General features: G+C 65.9%; 1 protein-coding gene across 1 annotated transcript; it reads right to left on the minus strand.

Moving 5' to 3' along the window:
* Positions 1-384: 384 nt before the first annotated feature.
* Positions 385-26,221, minus strand: L1CAM (L1 cell adhesion molecule). Its single transcript, XM_068998126.1, is given in 29 exon segments — positions 385-1,033; positions 2,488-2,560; positions 3,299-3,430; positions 4,873-5,037; positions 5,523-5,645; positions 8,063-8,150; positions 8,152-8,237; positions 9,438-9,560; positions 10,270-10,437; positions 10,440-10,506; positions 11,176-11,294; positions 11,855-12,080; positions 13,163-13,233; positions 14,465-14,662; positions 15,710-15,811; positions 16,638-16,762; positions 17,458-17,617; positions 18,175-18,341; positions 18,412-18,523; positions 19,578-19,721; positions 20,375-20,506; positions 21,517-21,701; positions 22,154-22,265; positions 22,966-23,136; positions 23,833-23,955; positions 24,557-24,741; positions 25,269-25,374; positions 25,644-25,658; positions 26,134-26,221. Coding segments are annotated over 29 exon segments (3,783 nt in total). The 3' UTR covers positions 385-816.

Here is a 26,221-nt window from a genome sequence, read left to right on the forward strand (position 1 = left end):
TGTGAGGTGTTTTGGGGGGGGTCCCGCCAGCTCCCCCCCTCCTGCCAGCCCCAAACACCCCCCTCAAAATTGGGGGGGGTGGGGCACTTAAAGGACCCCCCCTTTTGGCAGTGAAGGGGGTGGGGGGGCCCTTAAGTGGGGAGGGGGGGGGAGGGGGTTGGGGGCTCCTTGCTGGGGGGGTTTTGGGGGTCCCCAGGGCCATGGGGGGGGGGTCCTGCAGTGACATCGGGGGGGGTCCCCAGTGCTGGCAGTGTCCCCGTTGCCATGGGGACCCCATGGTGGCATTGGGGGGGGGGGGTGTCCCCAAAACTGTGGAGGCTCCCCCCAGGGCTGGAGGGGTCCCCAGAGTTGGGGGGGGGGGGTCCCAATGTGACATTGGGGGGGGGTCCCCAGAGTTGTGCGGGGTCCCGCTGTGACATTGGGGGGGGTCCCAATGTGACGGGTGGGGGGTCCCCACTGCCATGGGGGTCCCATTGTGACACTGGGTGGTCCCATAGTGACATGGGGGGGTCCCCAGGGCTGTGGGGGTCCCGCTGTGACATTGGGGGGGGTCCCCAGGGCTGTGGGGGTCCCGCTGTGACATGGGGGGGGTCCCCAGGGCTGTGGGGGTCCCGCTGTGACATGGGGGGGGTCCCCAGGGCTGTGGGGGTCCCGCTGTGACATGGGGGGGTCCCCACTGCCGTGGTGGCCCCACTACGCCCTCACACCGTCCCCATCGCCGTGGGGGCTCCCCCAGTGCCACCCACGGGCCTGCCCCTCCCCCGGGGCGTCCCCCAGGGCGTCCCCCAGGCCCGGGGGTCCCCGCGGGGGTCCCGGTCAGTCGAGGGGGGCGGCGGCCGAGGGGCTGGCGGGGCCGGAGCTGCCGGCGGCGGTGCCGCGGGCGCCGCTGTACTGCCCGATGAAGGAGCCGTCCTCGTTGAACTGGACATCGGCGCTGCCGCCGTAGCCGGCCAGGCTGTCGTCACTGCCCAGCGCCGCGCCCGCCGCGCCCAGCGAGCGCCCCGAGCTGCCCGACGCCTTCTCCTCGCCGTCGCTGGGGACAGCGGCCACACCGGTGGCACCAATGTCAACAGTGACACAAGCAATGGCCCAAGCAATGGCCCAAGCAATGGCCCAAGCAATGGCCCAAGCAATGAGCCAACCAGTGACCAAACCACTGACGCAACCAGTGACCCAACGACACCCAACCGATGACCCAACCAATGACCCAACCGATGACCCAACCAACATCCAACCAATGACCCAACCAACACCCAACCAATGACCCAACCAACACCCAACCAATGACCCAACCAACATCCAACCAATGACCCAACCAACACCCAACCAATGACCCAACCAACACCCAACCAACACCCAACCAACACTCAACCAATGACCCAACCAGTGATCCAACCAACACCCAACCAGTGACCCAACCGATGACCCAACCAACACCCAACCAACACCCAACCACTGACCCAACAACACCCAACCATCGACCCAACCAGCACCCAACCAACACCCAACCAACACTCAACCAATGACCCAACCAGTGATCCAACCAACACCCAATCAGTGACCCAACCAGTGACCCAACAACACCCAACCAATGACGCAACAACACCCAACCAACACCCAACCAACACCCAACCATTGACCCAACTGATGACCCAACCGATGACCCAACCAGCACCCAACCAGTGATCCAACCATTGACCCAACAACACCCAGCCGCGGCCTTCTCCTCGTCATCATCGGTGACATCACTGTCACCAGTGTCGCCATCATTGCCAAAACGCAACGAACGCCCCCAACACCATCACCACACCCCCCCCGCCACCATTGTCACCCCCACCACCCCCTCACCCCCCATTGCCCCCACCCCGCATGGGGGGACACGAGGGGGCCCCAGGGTGGGGATGGGGGGAGGGTAAATGAAGGCTGTGAGGGGCTGTGTGGTGGGGGGGGAGGGAAATGACGTGAACGAGGACCCCCTCAACCCCCAGGGACCCCCAATGCCCCCCCAGGGGAGTGGGGACCCCTCCAGGGGTGCAATGACCCCCCCGGGATCCCCCCAAAGCCCCAGCACCCAATGAGGATTCAGGGAACCCCCCCCAACCCCCCCTCCCATGGGTGCAGTGACCCCCCCCCGGCCCCCCCTTACCTCTCCAGGGACCTGCGTTAGCCCAGGGCAATTAGCAGAGGGCGGTTAACGAGGAGGCGAGCGATTAGTGAGAGAGGGGCAGTTACCATTTAGTGAGGGGGGTAATTAATTAATGAGGGGAGCAGTTAATGAGGGCGGCAATTAATGAGGAGGTAATTAGTGGGGGGGGGGAGGGGGCAGATCACCGGCTGCTCAGCAGCTCTGGACGCGCCCATCGCGACAGGCCACGCCCCTCCCTAAAACCACGCCCACTCTCGAGCAGACCCCGCCCCTCTCAATGAAGCCACGCCCATTTCACGCTGACCACGCCCCCTTTTGCCCAGGCCACGCCCCCTCCTCACCGGTACTCCCCGAAGGTCTCGTCCTTCATGGGCCGCGCCTCCGAGTCCACCTGCGTGTCCTCCTTGTCCTTCACTGGGGGGGCACCGCTGGGTTCGAGGGGGGGCACGGCACCCCCGGGACCCTCCCCCAGCCGCCGGGACCCCCCCGGGATTCCCTCAGACCTTGGGGACCCCCCCCCCCCCATTCCCAGAAAGCCCCCCCAGAGCTCCCCTAAAAATTTGGAGTTTCCCCTTATCCCGTGTCCCCACGTCCTCCCTTCCCCACCCCTCCCCCCTCCAGGCTTGGGGACCCCCCGACGCCTTCCCCAAATTAAGAGCCCCCTCCCCAAGCCCTGGGGACCCCCCCCACCTCCACAACCCCCTCCCGGGGTCCCCCCAAAACTCGGACCCCTCCCCTTGTTCCCATCACCCCCAGTCTCCCACTGCCGCTCCAAATTCTCCCCCCAGCCTCGGGGACCCCCCCGACCTCTCCCCCAAATTAACAACCCCCTCTCCAAGCCTTTGGGACCCCCCAGACCCCCCTAAAACCACGGACCCCTCCCCTTATCCCTCCCATCTCCAGCCTCCCATTGCCCCCCCTCAAATCCCCCCCCTCCCCAGCCTTAGGGACCCCCCCAACTCCCTCCCCAAACCCCCATCCCCACCCTCAGGACCCCTCCCCACACCTTGAGGACCCCCCCAAAACAAAAACCTCCACAACAAAACCCCCGTGTGGAGCCTCCGGGGCAGGAGGAGCCTGCGCGGGGGGGATTTGGGGGTGCCGGGGGGGGTCCCGGGGGTGCCGGGGGGGGCCGGGGGGCTCTGGGCTCACCCGAATACTTGCCCCCCTTGCTGCGTTTGATGAAGCAGAGGATGAGGAGCAGCAGCAGCAGCAGCACCGCGGCGCTCACGAAGCCGATGAACCAACCCTCGGTGGCGAAGCCGCCCGCGGGGCTCGGCACCACTGCGGGGGGGGGGGGGTTGGGGAGGGGGGGGCAAAAATCCGCTCTTGGGGACCCCCCCGGAGACTTTGGCAACACCCGCGAAGGAGTTCAGGGCATCCCCGAGCGGTTTTGGGGACATCCGAGAGGTTTTGGGGAGACCCCCGAGGAGTTCAGGGCATCCCCGAGCGGTTTTGGGGACCCCCCCAGAGGTTTTGGGGAGACCCCCGAGGAGTTCAGGGCATCCCCGAGCGGTTTTGGGGACATCCGAGCGGTTTTGGGGAGACCCCCGAGGAGTTCAGGGCATCCCCGAGCGATTTTGGGGACCCCCCCAGAGGTTTTGGGGAGACCCCCGAGGAGTTCAGGGCATCCCCGAGCGGTTTTGGGGACATCCGAGCGGTTTTGGGGACACCCCTGAGGAGTTCAGGGCATCCCCGAGCGATTTTGGGGACCCCCCCAGAGGTTTTGGGGACACCCCTGAGGAGTTCAGGGCATCCCCGAGCGATTTTGGGGACCCCCCCAGAGGTTTTGGGGACACCCCTGAGGAGTTCAGGGCATCCCCGAGCGATTTTGGGGACCCCCCCCAGAGGTTTTGGGGAGACCCCCGAGGAGTTCAGAGCATCCCCGAGCGGTTTTGGGGACATCCGAGAGGTTTTGGGGAGACCCCCGAGGAGTTCAGGGCATCCCCGAGCACTTTTAGGGATGCCCCGAGAGGTTTTGGGGACCCCCCCAGAGATTTTGGGGACACCCCCGAGGAGCTCAGGGCATCCCCGAGCGCTTTTGGGGAACCCCCCCAGCAACTTTGGGGATCTCCTGAGCAGCTTTGGGACCCCCCCCCCACCCTGAACAGTTTTGGGGGTCCGTGGGGGTTTGGGATATCTGGGGGGGGGGAGGGGGGCGCGGGTTGCGGGTCTAGGGGGGGTTCACGGGATTTGGGGTGGATTTTGGGGTGATTTTGGGGGATCCACGGCGATTTGGGGCGGATTTTGGGGTGATTTTGGGGGATCCACGGCGATTTGGGGTGATTTTGGGCTGGATTTTGGGAGATCCACGGCGATTTGGGGTGGATTTTGGGGTGGATTTTGGGGTGGATTTTGGGGGATCCACGGCGATTGGGGGTGATTTTGGAGGGACCCACGGCGATTTGAGGTGATTTTGGGGTGGATTTGGAGTGGATTTTGGGGGACCCACGGCGATTTGGGGTGATTTTGGGGGTGGATTTTGGGGTGGATTTTGGGGTGGATTTTGGGGTGGGTTTTGGGGTGGATTTTGGGGTGGATTTTGGGGGATCCACACGGTCCACGGCAGTTTTGGGGCCCTCAATGGGACCCACAGGAGTTTGGAGTGGGGATGGGGAGCGGGGTGGGGCCGGAGGGGTTTTTGGGGGATCTGTGGAGCTCCGGGAGGGTCTCGCGGCTCTGCGGGGGTGGATTTTGGGGTGAAGCCGGGCGGTTTCGGGGCTCACTGGTGCCGTTGGTGTGCACCTCGCTCTCCCAGAACGCCACGCGCTCCCCGGAGTGGTTCCGCCCCACGAACTGGACCCGGTACGAGGTCCCGGGCCGGAGGTCCCCGAGCCGGTACCGGCCCAAGGAGGAGTTGGCCCGGCCCGAGGAGCGCCAGGGCTCCTCCGCTGCGACAGGGAGGGGGAGGGGCGAGGCTCGTAGGGGGCGGAGAGACCCCCAGAGACCCCCGCACCCCCTTTTTTTCACCGGATGTCCCAAGCGCCGTTTGGTCCCAAAAGACCCGGAATTTCCCCCAAATCCCCATGTGGGACCCCCCCCAAATCCCCATGTGGGACCCCCCCAGACCCTTCCCATCACCCAGAGCCCCCCAGACCCCTCCCCACCCCTCGATTTCCCCCATCTCCCCCTACTCAGGGTTCCCAAAACCCCACTCGGGACCCCCCAAATCCCTCCTAGATCCCCCCAAAACCCCCCCAGGGAACCCCCAAACCCCCCACGGGACCCCTCCCCCATTGTTCCCCAAGGACCCCCCAGACCCCTCCTCCCCAAACCCCATTTCCCCCCTTCTCCGGACCCCCAACCCCCCCCCCCCCCCCCCCAGAACTCCCCAACGGCCCCTCCCAGTCCCTCCCAGTATCCCCCAGTCCCTTACTGGTTTTGCTCATGTACTCGACCTCGAACTCGATGTTGGCCTGGGGCTGGGCGAGGGTCCAGCGCAGGACGGTGAAATCCTCGCCCACCTCCCCAAAACCGACGCTCCCCAGCACCGGCAGCACTGCGGGGGGGGGGGCGCGGGCGGGGGGGGGTCACCCCAAATTCCCCTCCCCCAGACCCCCCCCAAAAACCCCGCCTCAGCTTCTGGGGATCCCCCCCCCCCTGCCCTCGACATTTTGGGGGTCGCAGGGTCCCTCTCGTGGGGGTCTCAAGGTGTCGTCCCCCCCCCCGTTATTTCCAGACCGCCCCCCCCCGGTGGCTTTGGGGCCATCCCGGCAGTTTTGGGGTCCCCCCCTCAAATTTCGGGGCTCCCCGGCAGTTTTTGGGGTCCCTCCCCGGCAGTTTCGGGTCCCCCCCCCATCTCCAGGACCCCCCCCCCCCCACTTTTGGGGGGCAGTTTTGGGGTCCCCAGGGTGCTTTCGGCCCCCTTCCCCCGCTAATTCCAGATCCCTCCCCAATTTCGGATCCCCCTCCGCTAATTCCAGATCCTCCCCCAATTTTGGGGTCCCTCCCGGCAGTTTTTGGGGTCCCTCCCCGGCGGTTTTCGGATCCCCGCCGTGGCCAGGATTCCCTCCACTTTTGGGGGGCAGTTTTGGGGTCCCCAGGGTGCTTTCGGCCCCCTTCCCCCGCTAATTCCGGATCCCTTCCCAGTTCCGGATCCCTTCCCAGTTCCGGATCCTCGCCCGCTAATTCCGGATCCCCCCCCCCAGTTTCAGATCCCCCCAGTTCCGGGGTCCCTCCCGCCACTTTTTGGGCTCCCCCGGCACTTTTTGGGTCCCTCCCGGCACTTTTTGGGCTCCCTCCTGGCAGTTTTTGGGCTCCCTCCCGGCACTTTTTGGGCTCCCCCGGCACTTTTTGGGCCCCCCCAGCACTTTCTGGGCTCCCCCGGCACTTTTTGGGCTCCCCCAGCACTTTCTGGGCTCCCCCGGCACTTTTTGGGCTCCCCTGGCACTTTTTGGGCTCCCTCCCGGCACTTTTTCGGCTCCCCCGGCACTTTTTGGGCTCCCTCCCGGCAGTTTTTGAGCTCCCCTGGCACTTTTTGGCCTCCCCCGGCACTTTTTGGGCTCCCCTGGCACTTTTTGGGCTCCCTCGGCACTTTTTGAGGTCCCTCCTGGCACTTTTTGGGCTCCCCTGGCACTTTCTGGGCTCCCCCGGCAGTTTTTGGGCTCCCTCCTGGCACTTTCTGGGCTCCCCCGGCACTTTTTGGCCTCCCCCGGCACTTTTTGGCCTCCCCTGGCACTTTTTGGGCTCCCCTGGCACTTTCTGGGCTCCCTCCCGGCACTTTTTGGGCTCCCTCCCGGCACTTTTTGGCCTCCCCCGGCACTTTTTGGGCTCCCTCCCGGCACTTTTTGGCCTCCCCTGGCACTTTTTGGTCTCCCCCGGCACTTTTTGGGCTCCCCTGGCACTTTTTGGGCTCCCTCGGCACTTTTTGAGGTCCCTCCTGGCACTTTTTGGGCTCCCCTGGCACTTTCTGGGCTCCCCCGGCAGTTTTTGGGCTCCCTCCTGGCACTTTCTGGCCTCCCCCGGCACTTTTTGGCCTCCCCCGGCACTTTTTGGTCTCCCCCGGCACTTTTTGGGCTCCCCTGGCACTTTTTGGGCTCCCTCCTGGCACTTTTTGGGCTCCCTCCTGGCACTTTTTGGGCTCCCTCCTGGCACTTTCTGGGCTCCCTCCCGGCACTTTTTGGCCTCCCCCGGCACTTTCTGGCCTCCCCCGGCACTTTTTGGCCTCCCCTGGCACTTTTTGGGCTCCCTCCTGGCACTTTTTGGCCTCCCCTGGCACTTTTTGGGCTCCCCTGGCACTTTCTGGGCTCCCTCCCGGCACTTTTTGGGCTCCCTCCCGGCACTTTTTGGCCTCCTCTGGCACTTTTTGGTCTCCCCCGGCACTTTTTGGCCTCCCCTGGCACTTTTTGGTCTCCCCCGGCACTTTTTGGCCTCCCCTGGCACTTTTTGGGCTCCCTCCCGGCACTTTTTGGGCTCCCCCGGCACTTTTTGGGCTCCCTCGGCACTTTTTGAGGTCCCTCCTGGCACTTTTTGGGCTCCCCTGGCACTTTCTGGGCTCCCCCGGCAGTTTTTGGGCTCCCTCCTGGCACTTTTTGGGCTCCCCTGGCACTTTTTGGCCTCCCCTGGCACTTTTTGGGCTCCCCTGGCACTTTCTGGGCTCCCTCCCGGCACTTTTTGGGCTCCCTCCCGGCACTTTTTGGCCTCCCCCGGCACTTTTTGGGCTCCCTCCCGGCACTTTTTGGCCTCCCCTGGCACTTTTTGGTCTCCCCCGGCACTTTTTGGGCTCCCCTGGCACTTTTTGGGCTCCCTCCTGGCACTTTTTGGGCTCCCTCCTGGCACTTTCTGGGCTCCCTCCCGGCACTTTTTGGGCTCCCCCGGCACTTTCTGGCCTCCCCCGGCACTTTTTGGCCTCCCCCGGCACTTTTTGGGCTCCCCCGGCACTTTTCGGGCTCCCCCGGCGGTTTTCGGGCTGCGCACCGGGCTCGGGGGCGAGGCTGGCGAGGCGCACGAGGGGCGCGCCGGGCCCGTGGCGAGTGCGGGCGCGGAGCTCGAGCCGGTACCGCCCCGCGCGGCTCCAGCCGGGCCAGGGTCGTGTTCAGGGTCCCGGGGGGGAAGGAGATCTCGTACGGGAACCCCCCCTCGGTCTGGTTCTCTGCGGGGAGGGGTCGCGGATGCTGCGGGAACCCCAAAAAACCCCGCCCGGAACAGCCCAAACTCCCCCAAAACCAGCCCGAAAGGGCCCCGGAGGAGCCCCGGAACAGCCGCAGCTCCCCCAAAAAACCCTCTCCCAGTGCTCCCAGTGCTCCCAGTACCTCCCAGAACCCTCTCCCAGTGCTCCCAGTGCTCCCAGTACCTCCCAGAACCCTCTCCCAGTGCTCCCAGTGCTCCCAGTACCTCCCAGAACCCTCTCCCAGTGCTCCCAGTGCTCCCAGTACCTCCCAGAACCCTCTCCCAGTGCTCCCAGTGCCCCCACAGCCCGCTCCCAGTACCTCCCAGTGCTCCCAGAACCCCCTCTCAGCGCTCCCAGTGCCTCCCAGTGCCCCCACAGCCCGCTCCCAGTACCTCCCAGTGCTCCCAGAACCCCCTCCCAGCACGCCCAGCGCTCCCAGTGATCCCCCAGCCCGTTCCCAGTGCCTCCCAGTGCTCCCATAGCCCGCTCCCCGTACCTCCCAGTGCTCCCAGAACCCCCTCCCAGCGCTCCCAGTGCTCCCAGTGCCCCCACAGCCCACTCCCAGTACCTCCCAGTACCTCCCAGTGTTCCCAGAACCCTCTCCCAGCGCTCCCAGTGCTCCCATACCCCACTCCCAGTGCCTCCCAGCGCTCCCAGTGCTCCCACACCCCACTCCCAGTGCCTCCCAGTTCCCCCTCACCCCCTCCCAGTGCTCCCAGTGCTCCCATACCCCAACTCGCAGTGCCTCCCAGTTCCCCCTAACCCTCTCCCAGCGCTCCCAGTGCTCCCATACCCCACTCCCAGTGCCTCCCAGCGCTCCCAGTGCTCCCATACCCCACTCCCAGTGCCTCCCAGTTTCCCCTAACCCTCTCCCAGCGCTCCCAGTGCTCCCATACCCCACTCCCAGTGCCTCCCAGTGCCTCCCAGCGCTCCCATACCCCACTCCCAGTGCCTCCCAGCGCTCCCAGCGCTCCCAGTGCTCCCATACCCCACTCCCAGTGCCTCCCAGTTCCCCCTCACCCCCTCCCAGTGCCTCCCAGCGCTCCCATACCCCACTCCCAGTGCCTCCCAGCGCTCCCAGTGCTCCCATACCCCACTCCCAGTGCCTCCCAGCGCTCCCAGTGCTCCCACACCCCACTCCCAGTGCCTCCCAGTTCCCCCTCACCCCCTCCCAGTGCGCACCCAGTCGGTACTGGAGCAGGAAGCCGCTCAGGACGCCGTTGGGGTGGCGCGGCCGCCGCCACTCGAGGCCCAGCGCGGTGTCCCCGAGCCGCTCCACGCGCAGCTCCTCGGGGGGGCCCGGGACTGGGGGGGGGGGGGCTGCGGTCAGGGACCCCCGAATCCCCCCCAAATGGGGACGGGGGAGCGCCGGGAAGGGGTCTGGGGGCGGGGGGAGGGCCGCGGGCTGGGGTCTCGGGGGGGTTTGGGGTGGATTTTGGGGTCCCCGGGGTGGAGCTGAGGAGGCTCGGGGGGGTTTTGAGGTCCCCTGGGGGGGAATTTTGGGGTCCCCGGGGTGGAGCTGAGGAGGCTCAGGGGGGTTTTGAGGTCCCCTGGGGGGAATTTTGGGGTCCCCGGGGTGGAGCTGAGGAGGCTCGGGGGGGTTTCTGAGGTCCCCTGGGGTGGATTTTGGGGTCCCATCACAAGTTTTTGGGGTCCCGGGGAGGTTTCTGGGGTCCCAGAGTGGATTTTGGTGTCCATGGGGTGGATTTTGGGGTCCCATCACAAGTTTTTGGGGTCCCGGGGAGGTTTCTGGGGTCCCAGAGTGGATTTGGGTGTCCGTAGGGGAGATTTTGGGGTCCCGAGTGCAGTTTTTGGGGTCCCAGAACAGAATTTTGGGGTTCAGGGCAACTCTGCTGCCCCAGCTTCGCTTTCTACCCTCCACGGGGGGGGGGGAGATTTTAGGGTGCCGATTTTTCTTTTTGGGGTCCCGATTTCTCTTTTTGGGGTCCCGAGGGGGATTTTTGGGGTGCGGATTTTGGGGTTCGGGATGGGGAGGGGGGGGGGGGGGTCTCACCTCCCTCGGGGGTGTGGAAATGGATCTCGGCGCTGGGGGGTCCCGCCCCCCGCCCGTTGAACACCAGCACCTGCAGGCGGTAGCGGCTCCAGGGGTGCAGCCCCCCCAAAACCGCCTCGCTGGCCTCGCCCGGCACCGTCAGCACCCCCGGCTGGGGGGGGGGGCCCGGGGGTCGCGGGGGGGGGGCGCCTGGCGCCGGGAGCGCTCCCCCACCCACCCCTCGCGCCAGTACAGCACCTGCGGGGGAGGGGGGAAAAGTGAGGAGGGGGCGTCGGCATCCCACCCCCCAAAAAAAATTCCCCAAATTGTCCCCAGGAGCCCCCAAAATGCAACTGGGGGAGGGGGTCGGGGGAGGGGGTCAGGACCCCCCGAAAATGCCCCGAATTGTTCCCGCACCCCACAGCTTCAGGAGACCCCAAAAGGTGAGGAGGGGGCGAAGGGACACCCCCCCTAAAACCGCCCTAAATCTCGCCCCCACCCCCCCCAAAACCGCCCCAAATCTCGCCCCCACCCCCCCAAAACCGCCCCAAATCTCGCCCCCACCCCCCCCCAAAACCGCCCCTAAATCTCGCCCCCACCTCCCCCAAAACCGCCCCAAATCTCGCCCCCACCCCCCCAAAACCGCCCCAAATCTCGCCCCCACCCCACCAGCAGCGCCCAGACCCCCCCAAAACCCCCTCGAAACGCCCCCCCCCCACATTCCCAGCCCCCCCAGGCAGGTGGGACCCCCCCAAAATCACCTCAAATCCCCCCCCAAATTCCCAGGACCCTCCTGACCCCCTAAATCTGCCTCAAACCGAGCCCCCAGACCCCCCAAAACCGCTTCAAAGCGCCCCCCCACCCATTCCCGGGAGCCCCCAGACCCCCCAAAACCACCTCGAGCAGCCCCCCCCGGCCCCCCCTTACCCGGTAGCCCCGCAGGTGCCCCCGCAGGTCCCGGGGGTCCCCCCCCAGGCTCCAGGTGACCCGGACGCTGGTGCTGTTCAGGATCTCCACCCCCACATTTTCGGGGTACACCAGGGGCACTGGGGGGGCGGGGGAAGGGCGGCGTGAGCCCCCCCGGACCCCCCCACAGAGAGGGACCCCTTCCCCAAATTCCCCCCCCAAATCAGGGCGCTGTAAACGCCCCCCGAGTGGGGGATTCGAGGGGGGACCCCCAAAATGCAGCCCCGGGTTTGGGGTGACCCCCAGAATTTGGGGTTTGCCCAGCCCTGGGGGCTTTCGGAACCCCCGGATTTGGGGTGTCCTCCCAGATTTGGGGTGTCCTCCCAGATTTGGGGTCTCCCCAACCTTGCCTCTCCCAAAACTCCCAGATTTGGGGTCTCCTGGCAATTTGTCTCTCCCAGCACCCCCCTAAATTTGGGATTCCCCCCAACTTCGGGTTTCCCAGCACCCCCAAATTTGGGATCTCCCCCTTTTTCTCCCCCCACCCCCCCCCCCAGATTTGGGGTCACCCCCACATTTATCTCTCCCATCACCCCCCCCCCCAAATTTGGGATCCCCCCCTTTTCTCCCCCCACATTTGGGGTCTCTCCCTCTTTCCCCAGTGGGGTTTTTTTTTTGGGGGGGGTTCCCCAAAACTCACGGTCCTCCCCGGAGTAGCCGATGACCAGGGGGGGCTCGGGGCCCTTCCCGGCCTCGTTGACCGCCTGGACCCGGATCTCGTAGGGGCTGAAAGTTGGGGTGTCCCGGACCACCAAGGGGGGGGCCCCCACCGTGTCCTCGTGCCAGTTGCCCCGGACCAGCTCCAGCGGCCGCCACTGGACCCGGTACCGGAGCTCGGGGGCGTTCCAGTCCCCGGGGGGCAGCGGCTGGAGGTGAGGGGGGGGGGAGAGCACCCCAAAATCACCCCTGGACTCCCCAAAATATCCCCAATATAGCCCTAAATAGGGACCCTAAAACCAGCCCTAAATCCAGCCCTAAAACCAGCCCTAAAACCAGCCCTAAATCCAGCCCTAAAACCAGCCCCGAACCGGCCCCCCCCGCCCCGGTCCCTGCACCCGGTACCGGAGCTCGGGGCCGTTCCAGTCCCCCGGGGGGGGTGCGGAGAGCACCCCAAAATCAGCCCCGAACCCCCAAAACCGAGCCCCGAACCCCCAAACCGAGCTCTGAAACCCCAAACCCAGCCCCGAACCCCCAAACCGAGCTCTGAAACCCCAAACCCAGCCCCGGCCACCGGACCCGGAACCGCGGCTGCCAGAGCCCCCTTGCCCCCCAAAAAAGTGCCCCGAACCCCCCCAAAACTTGTCCCAAACCCCTCAGGAACCCCCAAAATCTGCCCCGAATCCCCCCAGACCCCCTCGAGCCCCTCCCCCATCCCAAACCTGTCCAGAACCACCCCAAATCCCCGGGAGCCGCCCCAAAATCCCCGAGAGCCGCCCCAAACCTGCTCTGAGCCCCCCAAATCCACCCCAAAGCCCCCCAGAACCCCCCAAAATCCACCCCAAACCCCCCAAAACCTGCTCTGAGCCCCCCAAATCCCCCAAAACCTGCTCTGAGCCCCCGCAAATCCACCCCAAAGTCCCCCAGAACCCCCCAAATCCCCCCCAAACCTGCTCTGAGCCCCCCAAATCCCCCAAAACCTCCTCTGAGCCCCCCAAATCCACCCCAAAGTCCCCCAGGACTCCCCCAAATCCACCCCAAACCTGTTCTGAGCCCCCCAAATCCCCCCAAATCCACCCCAAACCTGCTCTGAGCCCCCCCAAATCCACCCCAAATCCCCCAAACCTGCTCTGAGCCCCCCCAAATCCACCCCAAATCCCCCAAACCTGCTCTGAGCCCCCCCAAATCCACCCCAAATCCCCCAAACCTGCTCTGAGCCCCCCCAAATCCACCCCAAATCCCCCCCAAACCGGCTCTGCCCCCCCCAGAGCCCCCCCCGAGCCCCCCGTACCTGCCAGGTGATCACCAGGTTGTTGGTCTCGTTCCCCTCCCCCTTCACCCCCATCGGGTACCGCTCAGGGGCTGCGGAAAAAGGGTCAGGGACCCCCCCAAATCCTCGGGGACCCCCCCCAAACCCTCGGGGAACCCCCCCAAATCCTCGAGGACCTCCTGGGGGGCTCAGAGACCCCCAAAAACCCCCCAAAAAATTCTTTTTATGTTTTTTTTCAGGGGGGTTTGATGGGTTTTGGGGGGATTTGGGGAGTATTTTGGGGGTCTTCATGGGATTTTTGAGGTATTTAATGGGATTTGGGGAGATTTCAGGTGTTTTTGGAGTATTTAGTGGGATCTTTGGGGTATTTAATGGGATTTGGGGGGATTTCAGGTGTTTTTGGGGTATTTAGTGGGATCTTTGGGGTATTTAATGGGATTTTTTTGGGGTGTTTAGGATATTTGGGGGGTATTTAATGGGATCTTGGGGGTATTTAGAGTACTTGGATAGTTAATGGTTTTTTTGGGTATTTAATGGGATTTTTGGAGTATTTAGGATATTTTGGGAGTCTTTATGGGATTTTTGAGGTATCTAATGGGATTTTGGGGGGATTTCGGGTATTTTTGGGGTATTTAATGGGATCTTTTTAGGTGTTTAATGGGATTTTTTGGGGTGTTTAGGGTATTTTTGGGGTGTTTAATGGGATTTTGTTGGTATTTATGGGATTTTGGGGGTGTTTAATGGGATTTTGGGGGTGTTTAGGGGATTTTGGGGGTGTTTAATGGGATTTTGGGGGTGTTTAGTGGGATTTTGGAGGTGTTTAATGGGATATTGGAGGTGTTTAATAGGATTTTGGGGGTGTTTAATGGGATTTTGGGGCTATTCAGGGTATTTTGAAGGTGTTTAACGGGATTTTGGGGGTGTTTAGGGTATTTTGGGGGTGTTTAACGGGATTTTGGAGGTGTTTAGTGGGATTTTGGGGCTATTCAGGGTATTTTGGAGGTGTTTAATGGGATTTTGGGGGTGTTTAGTGGGATTTTGGGGGTGTTTAGTGGGATTTTGGGGGTGTTTAATGGGATTTTGGGGGTATTTAATGGGATTTTGGGGGTGTTTAGTGGGATTTTGGGGCTATTCAGGGTATTTTGGAGGTGTTTAATGGGATTTTGGGGGTGTTTTGTGGGATTTTGGGGGTGCTTAATGGGATTTTGGGGGTGTTTAATGGGATTTTGGGGCTATTCAGGGTATTTTGGAGGTGTTTAATGGGATTTTGGGGGTGTTTAGTGGGATTTTGGGGGTGTTTAGGATACTTTTGGGGTCACTCACCGGCCGGGGCGGTGCTGACGGCGGCGCTGGGCGTGCTGGGGTCCCCCTGGCCGTAGCCGTTGACCGCCCGCACCCGGAACCGGTAGCGGCCGTACGGGGACAGGGCCAGGACGGCCCAGGGCTGCCCCCCCGGCACCGTCAGGCGCTCCTCGAAGCGGCCCGCGGAGAAAATCCCCTCCTCCTGCTCCACCACGAACTCTGGGGAGGGGAGAAAAGGGTCAGGGGGACCCCGAAATCCCCAAATCCCTGAAATCTCAAAACCCTGAATCCCAAAACCCTCAAATCCCAAAACCCCCAAATCTCCAAAATCCCAAAACCCCCAAATCCCCAAAATCCCAAAACCCCAAAATCCCAAAACCCTGAATCCCAAAACCCCCACATCCCCAAATCCCAAAACCCCCAAATCCCCAAAATCCCAAAACCCTCAAATCCCAAAACCCCCAAATCCCCAAAATCCCAAAACCCCAAAATCCCAAAACCCTGAATCCCAAAACCCTGAATCCCCTCCTCCTGCTCCACCACGAACTCTGGGGGGCAGAAAAGGGTCAGGGGGACCCCAAAATCCCCACAAAACCCCCAAAACCCTGAATCCCAAAACCCCCAAATCCCAAAACCCTGAATCCCAAAACCCCCAAACCCCCAAATCCCCACCCCCTCCTCCCCCTGCTCCACCACGAACTCTGGGGGGGGGTCAGGGGGACCCCAATCCCCAAAATCCCCAAATTCCCACCCCAGAACCCTCCCTGGATCCCCCCCCCCAAAGCCCCCAGACCCCTCCAGGACTCCCCAACTCCAGAGCCCTGAGCTCCCTCCTGACGCTTCCAGACCCCCCGGGACCCCCCCCAATTTCCCCAAATTTCCTCCCCAAATCTCCCCCGGACCCTCCCGGAGCCCCCAGACCCCTCCAGGAGCCCCCAAAGCCCCCAGACCCCTCCAGGACTCCCCAACTCCAGAGCCCTGAGCTCCCTCCTGACGCTTCCAGACCCCCCGGGACCCCCCCTAATCTCCCCAAATTCCCTCCCCAAATTCCCCCCGGACCCTCCCGGAGCCCCCTGGAGCCCCCAGACCCCTCCAGGAGCCCCCAAAGCCCCCAGACCCCTCCAGGACTCCCCAACTCCAGAGCCCTGAGCTCCCTCCTGACGCTTCCAGACCCCCCGGGACCCCCCCCAATTTCCCCAAATTCCCTCCCCAGACCCCCCCGAGCCCCCCAAAGCCCCCCCAAAGCCCCCCGGAGCCCCCCCTCACTCTCCACGGGGCTGTTGTGCTCCTCGCCCGGGGTCCAGCGGAGCCGGACCTGGCGCTCGCCCTCCTCCAGCACCTGCAGGTCCCACACGGGGCCCGGGCGGCCTGGGCAAAATGGGGGGAAAAATGGGAAAAACGGGCAAAACGATGGGGGAAATAATGGGGGAAATAATGGAAAAAACGGGGGAAATGATGGGGAAATAATGGGGGAAATGGGAAAAGCAATGGGGGAATAATGGGGAAAATAATGGGGGGAAAATAATGGGAATAATGGGAAAATAATGGAAAAAACAGGAAAAATTATGGGGGAAAAATGGGGGAAATAATGGGGAAAACGGGAAAAGCAATGGGGGAATAATGGGGAAAAAAATGGGGGAAATTGGGGGAATAATGGGGGAAATAATGGGGGAAATAATGGGGGAAATAATGGGGGAATAATGGAAAAAATGGGGGATGCGATGGGGGAGATAATGGGGAAAATGGGAAAAGCAATGGGGAAAAAATGGGGAAAATTAGGGAAAAATTAGGAAAAATTTGGGAGAAAAATGGGGAATAATGGGAAAATAATGGGAGAATAATGGGAGAAATGGGGAAAATGAGGGGTTGGGGGCGACTGGGGGGGCTGGGGGTAACTGGGGCGGAACTGGGGGCACTGGAACCCCCCACCCCAGTGCCCCACCACGAGCCCCCCCAGCACGATTTGGGGGGGTGGGGGGGGAGGGTCCCTCACTCCCCCCTCCCCAATTTTTGGGGTCCCGCCCCCTCCTTTCCCCAAGTTTTGCGGCCTCACCCCCCTCCCCAAATCCCGCCCCTTCCCCCTTCCCCCCCCCAATTTTTGGGGTCCTCTCCCCAACGTTTGAGGCCTCAGCCCCCTCCCCAATTCCGGGGGTCCCCGCCCCTTTCCCCCTCCCCCCAATTTTTGGGGTCTCACCCACGACCCTGAGCTCAGCCTCGGCCTCGGCCGCGTCCAGCTGGGTCCAGGCGCGGCACCGGAACCGCCCCTGGTCCCCGTAGTCCACCCCGGCCACCGTCAGGGTGTCCCCGGCCACCGAGAACCTGGCGACACCGGGGGGGGGGGCTCGGGGTGACATCAGGGACCCCCCCCCCAAAAAAAATCCCTCCCTGGGATGCTGCACCCCCCTCCCCGAATCACCTCTGGGACCCCCCCAGAGTCCTCCAGGACCCCCCAAACCTTTCCTGAGATGCCCCAAATCCTTTCTGGGACCCCCAGAACCCCCCCCAACCCTTCCTGGGACCCCCAGAGACCCCCCCAAACTCTTCCTGGGACCCCCAACCCTTCCTGGGACCCCCAGAGACCCCCTCAAACTCTTCCTGGGACCCCCAAACCCTTCTTAGAACCCCCCGAGACCTCCCAAATACTTCCTGGGGTTCTCCAACCCCCTCCCCAAATCTCCTCTGTGACCCCCAGACCCCTCCCGGACCCCCCAAACCCTTCATAGGACCCTCCAACCCTTCTTGGGACCCCCAGAGACTCCCCCCAAACCCTTCCTGGGACCCCCAAACACTTCATAGGACCCTCAAATCCTTCCTGGGACCCCCAGAGACTCCCCCCAAACCCTTCCTGGGACCCTCAAATCCTTCCTGGGACCCCCAGAGACTCCCCCCAAACCCTTCCTGGGACCCCCAAACACTTCATAGGACCCTCAAATCCTTCTTGGGACCCCCAGAGACTCCCCCCAAACCCTTCCTGGGACCCCCAAACCCTTCCTGGGACCCCAAAGCCGCCTCACTTGTCGCTGTCGGGGCTCTCGAGCACGGGCTCCCCGTCCCGCAGCCAGAGCACCCCGTGGGGCACCAGGCCGGGGTCGAAGGTGGCCCCGCAGGTGAACGTCACCGTCTCGCCCTTCTTGGCCGTGATGCTCTGGGGGGGGACCTCGATCCGCGTGGCCGCTGGGTTTGGGGGGGAAAAGGGGGTGAGGAGGGGGGTCTGGAGGGGATTTGGGGGTCCCAGAAGGGATTTGGGGGAGTCCTGGAAAGCTCTGGGGGGGGGGACCTCGATCCGCGAGGCCGCTGGGTTTGGGGGGGAAAGGGGGTGAGGAGGGGGTTTGGTCGGGGGGGCCCGGGCTGGGGTCAGGGGGTCCCAGAAGGGGCTCAGGGGGTCCCGGGCTGGGGTCAGGGGGTCCCAGAAGGGGCTCAGGGGGTCCCGGGCTGGACTCGGGGGGTGCCGGGGTTTGATCAGGGGGTCCCGGGCTGGGCTCAGGGGGGTCCCGGGCCGCGCTGGGGGGGGTCCCAGAAGGGGCTCAGGGGGTCCCAGGCCGGGCTCAGGGGGTGCTGGCGTTTGATCAGGGGGTCCCGGGCTGGGCTCAGGGGGTCCTGGGCTGGGCTCAGGGGGTGCCGGGGTTTGATCAGGGGGTCCCGGGCTGGGCTCAGGGGGTGCCGGGGTTTGATCAGGGGGTCCCGGGCCGGGCTCAGGGGGTCCCGGGCCGGGCTCAGGGGGGTCCCATCACCTCGCACGTCCAGCCGGGCGCTGATGCTGGCGTTGCTGTGGCCGTTGTGGGCGCGGCACGTGAAGACCCCCCGGTCCCCCGGCGCGGCCGGGCCCAGCCGCAGCGTCCCGTTGGTGAAGCCGAAGGCGCGGTCGTCCTGCAGGGCCGGCTCCAGCGCCGGGCTCAGCCTGGAGGGGGCAAACAGAGCTTGCAGGGGGCATTTGGGGCAGTCTGGGGGGGCTCCGGGGGGTCTCTCACCACTCCACGGTGGGCGCGGGGGCCCCGAAGGCGCGGCAGTGCAGGAACGCCGTCTGGTTCTCCACCACCACGTACGAGGCCTCGTCCGGCGTCAGGATCTTCACCGGCAGCTCTGGGGGGGTTGGGGTGGTCAGGGACCCCCCCCCCGGGACCCCCAAATCCCCACCCCGATCACCCATGGGGATTAAAATCCCTCCGCGGGCCCCCAAATCCCTCCCCGGGACCCCAAATCCCTCCTCGGGCCTCCAAATCCGCACCCTGGGATCCTCACCCGCAGCTCGAGGGGGGGTTGGGGTCTCCAGGGAAACCCCCCCGGATCCCAAAACCCTCTGAGTGCCCCAGGACACCAAACCCCCTGCCCAGGACCCCAAATCCACGCCCTGCACATCCCTGCTGTTGCCACGGCAACGGGTACCCCCGGCTGATAAGGCTGGTTGCCATAGCAACCACCGGAGGGCCAGGTTGCCATGGTGACAGGCGGGTGGTGGCCGTGTTGCCATGGGAACGGTTGCTAAGGTGTTGCCGTTGCCATGGGGATGCTGTTGCCAAGGGGGGATGGTTGCCATGGAGACGCCGCAGCAGCGGGTACCACAGCTGTACCCCGGCAACTCTGTCACCATGGCAACGTCACCACCAGGGCGACGCGGCCGTCGCCATGGAAACCAGACCCCTTGCCCTGCCGTTGCCATGGCAACGGCTGCCTGGGGATGCTCTGGTTGCCCATGGAAACGTGGGAAGGGGAGGGGATTTGGGTTTTTGGGGGGGTCCCGAGGTGTCCTGGGGTTGGGGGTGAGGGGATTTTGGGGGTCCCGGGCAGGGGGTGAGCGGAACGTGGGGGATTTTGGGGGGATCCTGTGGGGTGTGAGTGGATTTGGGGGTTCCCAGGAGGGTCCCGGGGGGATGAGCAGATTTTGGGGGGTTTAGGGGGGGGTCCTGGGGTTGAGGGTGAGCGGATTTTGGGGGGTTTTGGGTGATCCCGAGGGGTGCGAGCAGATTTTGGGGGTCCCAGAGGGTCCTGGGGGGGGAGGGGGAGTGGAGAGGATGTGAGCAGATTTTGGGGAGGGGTCCCGGGGATTTTGGAGCATCCCGAGGGGTGCGAGCGGATTTTGGGGGGGGGGGGAGGGGGGTCCCAGGAGGGTCTCGGGGGTCTCCAGGGGGTGACGCACCCACGACGTAGACGAAGGCGTTGGCCAGGAGCCGCCCGTGGCTGTTGGTGGCCTCGCACTGGGCCACCACCGAGTCGTTGGGCTCCAGGCGGGACAGAACCAGCGCCCCGTCCCGCAGCACCCGGCGGCCCGAGGCTGGCACCTCTGCGGGGGGACAGCGGCACTCGGGATGCCAAAAACCCACCCGGGGATGCCAAAATCCCACCCGGGGATGCCAAAATCCCACCCGGGGATGCCAAAAACCCACCCGGGGACGCCCAAATCCACCTGGGGATGCCAAAAACCCACCCGGGGACACCAAAATCCCACCCGGGGACGCCAAAATCCCACCCAGGGATGCCAAAAAACCCACCCGGGGATGCCAAAAACCCACCCGGGGATGCCAAAAACCCCCCCGGGGACATCAAACACCCACCCGGGACACCCAAATCCACCCGGGGATGCCAAAAACCCCCTGGGGACACCCAAACCCATCCAGGGACACCAAAAACCCCCACAGGGACACCAAAACCCACCCGGGGATGCCAAAACCCATCCGGGGACACCCAAACCCATCGGGGGACACCCAAATCCACCCAGGGACACCAAAACGGCCCCAAGGACCCCCCCCAAACCTTCAGGGACACCAACGCACCTCAAGGGACCCCAAAACCCCCTCCCCCACCCACTAAGGACCCTCCCAGGGACCCCAAACGCCCCCGCAAACCCCTCCCCCACCCGTTAGAGACCCCAACATCCCCCAAGGGACCCCCGACCCCCCCCCAGGTGCCCTCGCCAGCCCCCCAGGAGCCCCCTACCCTCCAGGGGGACCCCGTTGAGGCTCCAGGCGATTCGGGGCCGGGGTTTGCCCCCCACCACGCAGTCGAGCCGCGCCGTCTCCCCCGGCCCGAACACCCCGCTCTGGGGGCGCCGCACCCAGTACGGGGCCGCTGGGGGGGACTGGGAGTCAGGGACCCCCCGGCCGGGACCCCCAGTGCAGCCCCAGTGCATCCCAGTGCTGCCCCAGTGCATCCCAGTGCCGCCCAGTGCCGCCCCAGCATCGCCCAGTTCCTCCCGCACCCAGTACGGGGCCGCTGGGGGGGACTGGGAGTCAGGGACTCCCCGGCCGGGACCCCCAGTGCCGCCCCAATGCATCCCAGTGCCGCCCCAGTGCATCCCAGTGCCGTCCCAATACATCCCAGTGCTGCCCCAGTGCATCCCAGTGCCCCCCAGTACCCTCCCAGTGCCTCCCAGCGCCTCCCAGTGCCTCCCAGCGCCCTCCCAGTGCCCTCCCAGCGCCCTCCCAGTGCCTCCCAGTGCCCTCCCAGCGCCTCCCCGTGCCCTCCCAGTGCCTCCCAGTCCCTCCCAGTGCCCCCCAGTACCCTCCCAGCACCCTCCCAGTGCCTCCCAGTGCCCTCCCAGTGCCTCCCAGCGCCTCCCCGTGCCCTCCCAGTGCCTCCCAGTGCCCCCCAGTCCCTCCCAGTGCCTCCCAGTGCCCTCCCAGCGCCCCCCAGTCCCTCCCAGTGCCCCCCAGTACCCTCCCAGCACCCTCCCAGTGCCTCCCAGTACCCTCCCAGCGCCTCCCAGTGCCCTCCCAGTGCCTCCCAGTGCCCTCCCAGTGCCTCCCAGCACCCTCCCAGTGCCTCCCAGTACCCTCCCAGCGCCCTCCCAGTGCCTCCCAGTGCCCTCCCAGCGCCCCCCAGTCCCTCCCAGTGCCCCCCAGTACCCTCCCAGCACCCTCCCAGTGCCTCCCAGTACCCTCCCAGCGCCCTCCCAGTGCCTCCCAGTGCCCTCCCAGCACCCTCCCAGTGCCTCCCAGTACCCTCCCAGCGCCCTCCCAGTGCCTCCCAGTGTCCTCACAGTGCCCCCCAGTACCCTCCCAGCACCCTCCCAGTGCCTCCCAGTGCCCTCCCAGCGCCCTCCCAGTGCCTCCCAGCGCCCTCCCAGTGCCTCCCAGTACCCTCGACGGTGACCAGGTGGCTGCGGCGGGCGCTGCCGTGCCCGTTCTCGGCCGCGCACTCGTACTCGCCGTCATCGGCCTCGGACACGTCCCGCAGCCGCAGCGTTTTGTTGAAATTGTCCAGCACGGCCCGGCCCGGCGGCAGCGGCCCGTTCAACCTCCGCCAGGACACCCAGGGCGTGGGGCTGGGCACGGGAGAAAGCGGGATAATCCCGGGATAATCCCTGGAATTCCCTGGGATACTCTGGGATACCCCCCCCGGCCCGTTCAGCCTCCGCCAGGACACCCAGGCCGTGGGGCTGGGGGGGCGCGGGGGTGGTCGGGGATTACCCCGGGATCATCCTTGGAATTCCCCGGGATACCCTTTGAGACCCCCCCGGGACACCCCCAGGGACCCCCAGGGCTGGGGGTGCATGGGGGGGAGGGGGGGGATCAAAACCGGGATAATCCCAGGATAACCCTGGGATACCCCAGGGACCCCCAGAACTCCCCCCGAACCCTCCTGGACCCCCCCAGGACCCTTCCAGGACCCCCCAGGACCCTTCCAGGACCTCTCTGAAGTCCTCCAGGACCCTCCTGGACCCCCCTCGGGCCCCCCCAGGACCCTCCCGGACCCCCCAAGCCCCCCCTCACTCACAGCCCCTCGGCGATGCACTCAAGGACGAGGGTCCCCCCCCTCAGCGCCACGTGGGTGGGTTGGGGGTCCCTCGGGACCACCAGGCGGGGCCGCCGGGACTGCACCGAGTTACCTGCGGGGGGGGGGGGGGGAGGGGGGGTTAGAGACCCCCCCAGAACCTCCCCGAATTCCTGGGGACCCCCCACAACCCCCAGGGATGCTCCTCATGGCTAAAGACCCCCACCCAAAACCCCCCTCCCCAGGTGGGGGTGGGGGTCTCCAAGGGGTTTTTGGGGAGGGGGATGATCCCAAAGTGGGGGGAGGGGGGGGTCTCTCTGGGTAGGGGGGGCGGTTTTGGGGGTGCTGGAGGGTGGGGGGGTCCCTGGGGAGGGATTTGGGGGCTCCACTGAGGGGTCTTCGGAAGGTCCCTGAGGAGGCCCTGGGGGTCCCATCCCTCAATTTTAAGAGGGGGGGGGCCTGGGGAGGGAACTGGGGGGTCCCAGGGGGGGCTCGGGGGGTCCCACCCCCGTCCATGATTTTAAGGTGGGATCCAGGGATTTGGGGGCTCCCACAGCTGCGCTTTTGGGGGGTCCCTGGGGAATTTGGGGAGTTTGGGGGGCGGCCCTGGGGGTCCCACCCCCCCCCATGATTTTAAGGTGGGTTTCGAGGGGACACTGGGGGGGCACTGGGGGGGTCTCTGGGGGTCCCACCGCTCCATTTGAGGGTGGGATTCCCTGGGGAGGGAACGGAGGGGCTCCCGCAGCGGCGCCTGCGGGGATGGGGGGGATCCCCGCGGGATTTGGGGGCGGGGGCGGGGGTCCCCCCGCGCTCACTGGGGGTGACGCGCAGGTCCAGGGGCTCCTTCTGGATGATGGTGCGGGGTCCCAGGTAGTGCGCGTGGCAGATGTAGTCGGGGTGGCTGTCCCCGACCTGCGCGTTGGCGAAGTACAGGAACCCGTCCTGCCCCATGCTGACCCGCGCGTCCTGCGCGATGTGCACGATCCCTGCGGGAAAGGGGCCACGCGGACCCCAAAAAGTGACCCCAAAACTGCCCCGGCTTCGGGGAGTCCCCAAAACCTGAGCCCAAACCGGCCCCGTCCTGCCCCGGGCTGAGCCGCGCGTCCCGCGTGATGCCTGCACAAGGAAAAAGGGGGGGATGGGGACCCCAAAACGCCACCCCAAACCGGCCCCGGGGTCAGAAGACCCCAAAACGCGACCCCAAACCGGCCCCGGGGTCAGAGGACCCCAAAACGCGACCCCAAACCGGCCCCGTGCTCGGGGAGTCCCCAAAACCCGACCCCAAACTCGCCCCGCTCTGACCCGCGCCATCCCTGCTCAGGGACAATTGGGGATGGGGACCCCAAAACGCGGCCCCAAACCGGCCCCGGGGTCCCCAAAAGCTGCCCCTAATCCCGGTCCGCACTCTGCACGATCCAGGGGGACCCCAAAACGCGGCCCCGTCCTGCCCCAGGCTGACCCCCAGGTCAGGGGGACCCCGAAACGTGGCTGGGACGCAGGGGGGGTGCGGGGGGGTCTGGGGGTGTCAGGAGGGGTTCTGGGGGTGAAGGGGGGGGGTCCCGTGAACTTGGGGGGTTCAATGGGGTGTCGGGGAAGATTTTGGGGGTGTCGGGGGGGATTTTGGGGGCACAGCGGGACAATGGGGTGCAGGATGAGCCCCCTCCCCAGCCCCGTTTGCTCACGGGTGTTGAGCCAGTAGATCTTGGGGGGCACGGCGCTCTTGGGGGGGTCGCAGGGCAGCACCACGGGGTCCCCCTCCTCCACCTCCACCGGTGTCACCTTCTCCTTGGGCCACTGCGGCGTGTCTGGGGACCACAGCGGCTGCAGCACCCCAAAAACCGCCGGGGAACCCCGAAAGCAGCCAGGGACCCCCCAGGATTTGGGTTTTGGGTGAGGGGTTGTGACAGGGAAATGGGGGTTGTGGGGATCGGGGGGGGACAGCGAGGGGTCTGGGGGCTCCCAGGGGGGTTTAAGGGACCCCAGGGCAGGTTTGGGGGGGCTCAGGGGATCCCAGGGCAGGTTTGGGGTCACCCCGGGGGGGATCTGGAGGGTGCTGAGGGGTCAGGGAGTGCCGGGGGTTCAGTGGGTGGGGGGTCCCAGTGGCTCAGGGGGTTTGGGGACGGGGGTCCCGGGGTTTGGGGGGGATTCAGGGGGTTGAGGGGGGGATTCCTGGCTTTTTTTGGGGTGGTCGGGGGTCTCCCTCTCGGTGATGACAGCACAAACCCGGGGGTTTGGGGGTCTCAGGGGATTCGGGGTCGGGTTCCCAGGATTTGGGGGGCTCAGGGGATTTGGGGCTGGGGTCTCACTCTCGGTGATGACGCGGCTCTCGGGGGACAGCGCTGACCCCACGGGGGTTTTGGGGATGTTTTGGGGGGGTTTTGGGGTATTTTGGGGCTGGGGTCTCACTCTCGGCGATGACGCGGCTCTCGGCGGACAGCGCTGTCCCCAGCGCGTTGGTGGCGGCGCAGCGGAAGCGGCCCTGCAGCCGCCCGGCCAGGCTGGCGTTGATGACCAAGGTCCCCCCCCCGGGGGACACCGAGACCCCCGGGAGCTCCGCCGAGAACGGGCGGTCCTCGCGCGTCCAGCGGAACCTGCGCGGGGACACGGGGGGGCACCCGGTGAGCGGGGGGGCACCGGGGAGATACGGGGGGGCACGGGGGGCACCCGGTGAGCGGGGGGGCACCGGGGGCACAGGGGGACACGGGGGGCACCCGGTGAGCAGGGGGGCACGGGGGGACACGGGGGGCACCCGGTGAGCGGGGGGGACACCGAGGGGGCATGGGGGGACACGGGGGGCACCCTGTGAGCAGGGGGGCACCGGGGGCACGGGGGGACACGGGGGGAGACCCGGTGAGTGGGGGGGGACACGGGGGGACACGGGGGGACACCCGGTGAGCGGGGAAGCACCGGGAGGGCACGGGGGGAGACGGGGGGCATGGGGGGGGGGGGGGGCATCGGGGGCACCCGGTGAGCGGGGGGGGCACCGGGGGGGCACTCACACGACCGGGGGGACATGGGGGGCACTGGGGGGCACGGAGGGGCACTCACTCGACCGGGGGGGTTCCCGGTGAGCGGGGAGGCACCGGGGGGACACGGGGGGACACCGGGGGACACTCACTCGACCGGGGGGTTCCCGGTGGCCGCGCACTTGAGCACGACGTCATCGCTGGGGAACACCACGAGCTGCTCCGGGGGCTGCTCCGTCAGCTCGGGGGGCTGCTGGACTGCGGGGGGGGGGGGAGGGGACAGCGGCTGGGACCCCCCCCCCCCCCGCCAGACACCCCCGAGACTCCCCCCCCCGAAGCCCCCCAAAAACTCCTGAAGAGCCCGGACCCCCTCCCCAGCACCCCGCGGGACGCTGGACACCACCCTGGGCACCTCGGGGTGACCACGGAGACCCCCCCAGCCCCACGGACACCCCTCAAGGCCCCCCCAAACACTCCCAGACCCCCCCCGGACCCTCCCCAGCCCCCCCAGCCCCCCCCAAACTCACGCTCGTGCAGCGAATCTGCACCATCCGGGGGGGCACAGGGGGGAGAGACACAGCGTGAGCGGGGTGGGGAGGGGTCTCCCGTGGGACCCCCGTGCGAGGCGGGGGGGAGGAGGGGGAGGGATCCTCGTGCAAGGTGGGGGGGGCCGTGCAGGGGGTTCCTCGTGCGGGGGGGTCCTCAAAAAAAAAGGGGGGGTAAAAGACGTTCCGATGGGGGGGGGGAACCACGTGCGAGGAGATGAATTGAGGGGGGGTCCCCGTGGGGGAAGGGGGGGGCGATCCACGGTCAAGGCTGTGAATTGAGGGGGGGGGGGTCTTCATGCCGGGTGCTGAGGGAGGGGGGGGGGGTCCTCGTGCGAAGCGTCCTCGTGCAGGGGGGGCGTGGGGAGGGGGGGGCGGGTGTCCATGCATGGAGTGGGGGGGGGGTCCCCCCCTCTCTGATTTTCACAGCGCCCCCCTCCCCAAATTCCGGCGCCCCCCTCCCCCCACTCACACTCGGGGGGGATGACGATGGCGGCGCTGCGCCCCCCCAGCAGCGGCAGCAGCAGCAGGACGAGGCCGAGCCCCCGGGGCAGCGCCAT

This window comes from Aphelocoma coerulescens, chromosome 31 (genome assembly GCF_041296385.1).
Source record: "Aphelocoma coerulescens isolate FSJ_1873_10779 chromosome 31, UR_Acoe_1.0, whole genome shotgun sequence".
Classification (NCBI taxonomy): Eukaryota; Metazoa; Chordata; class Aves; order Passeriformes; family Corvidae; genus Aphelocoma; species Aphelocoma coerulescens.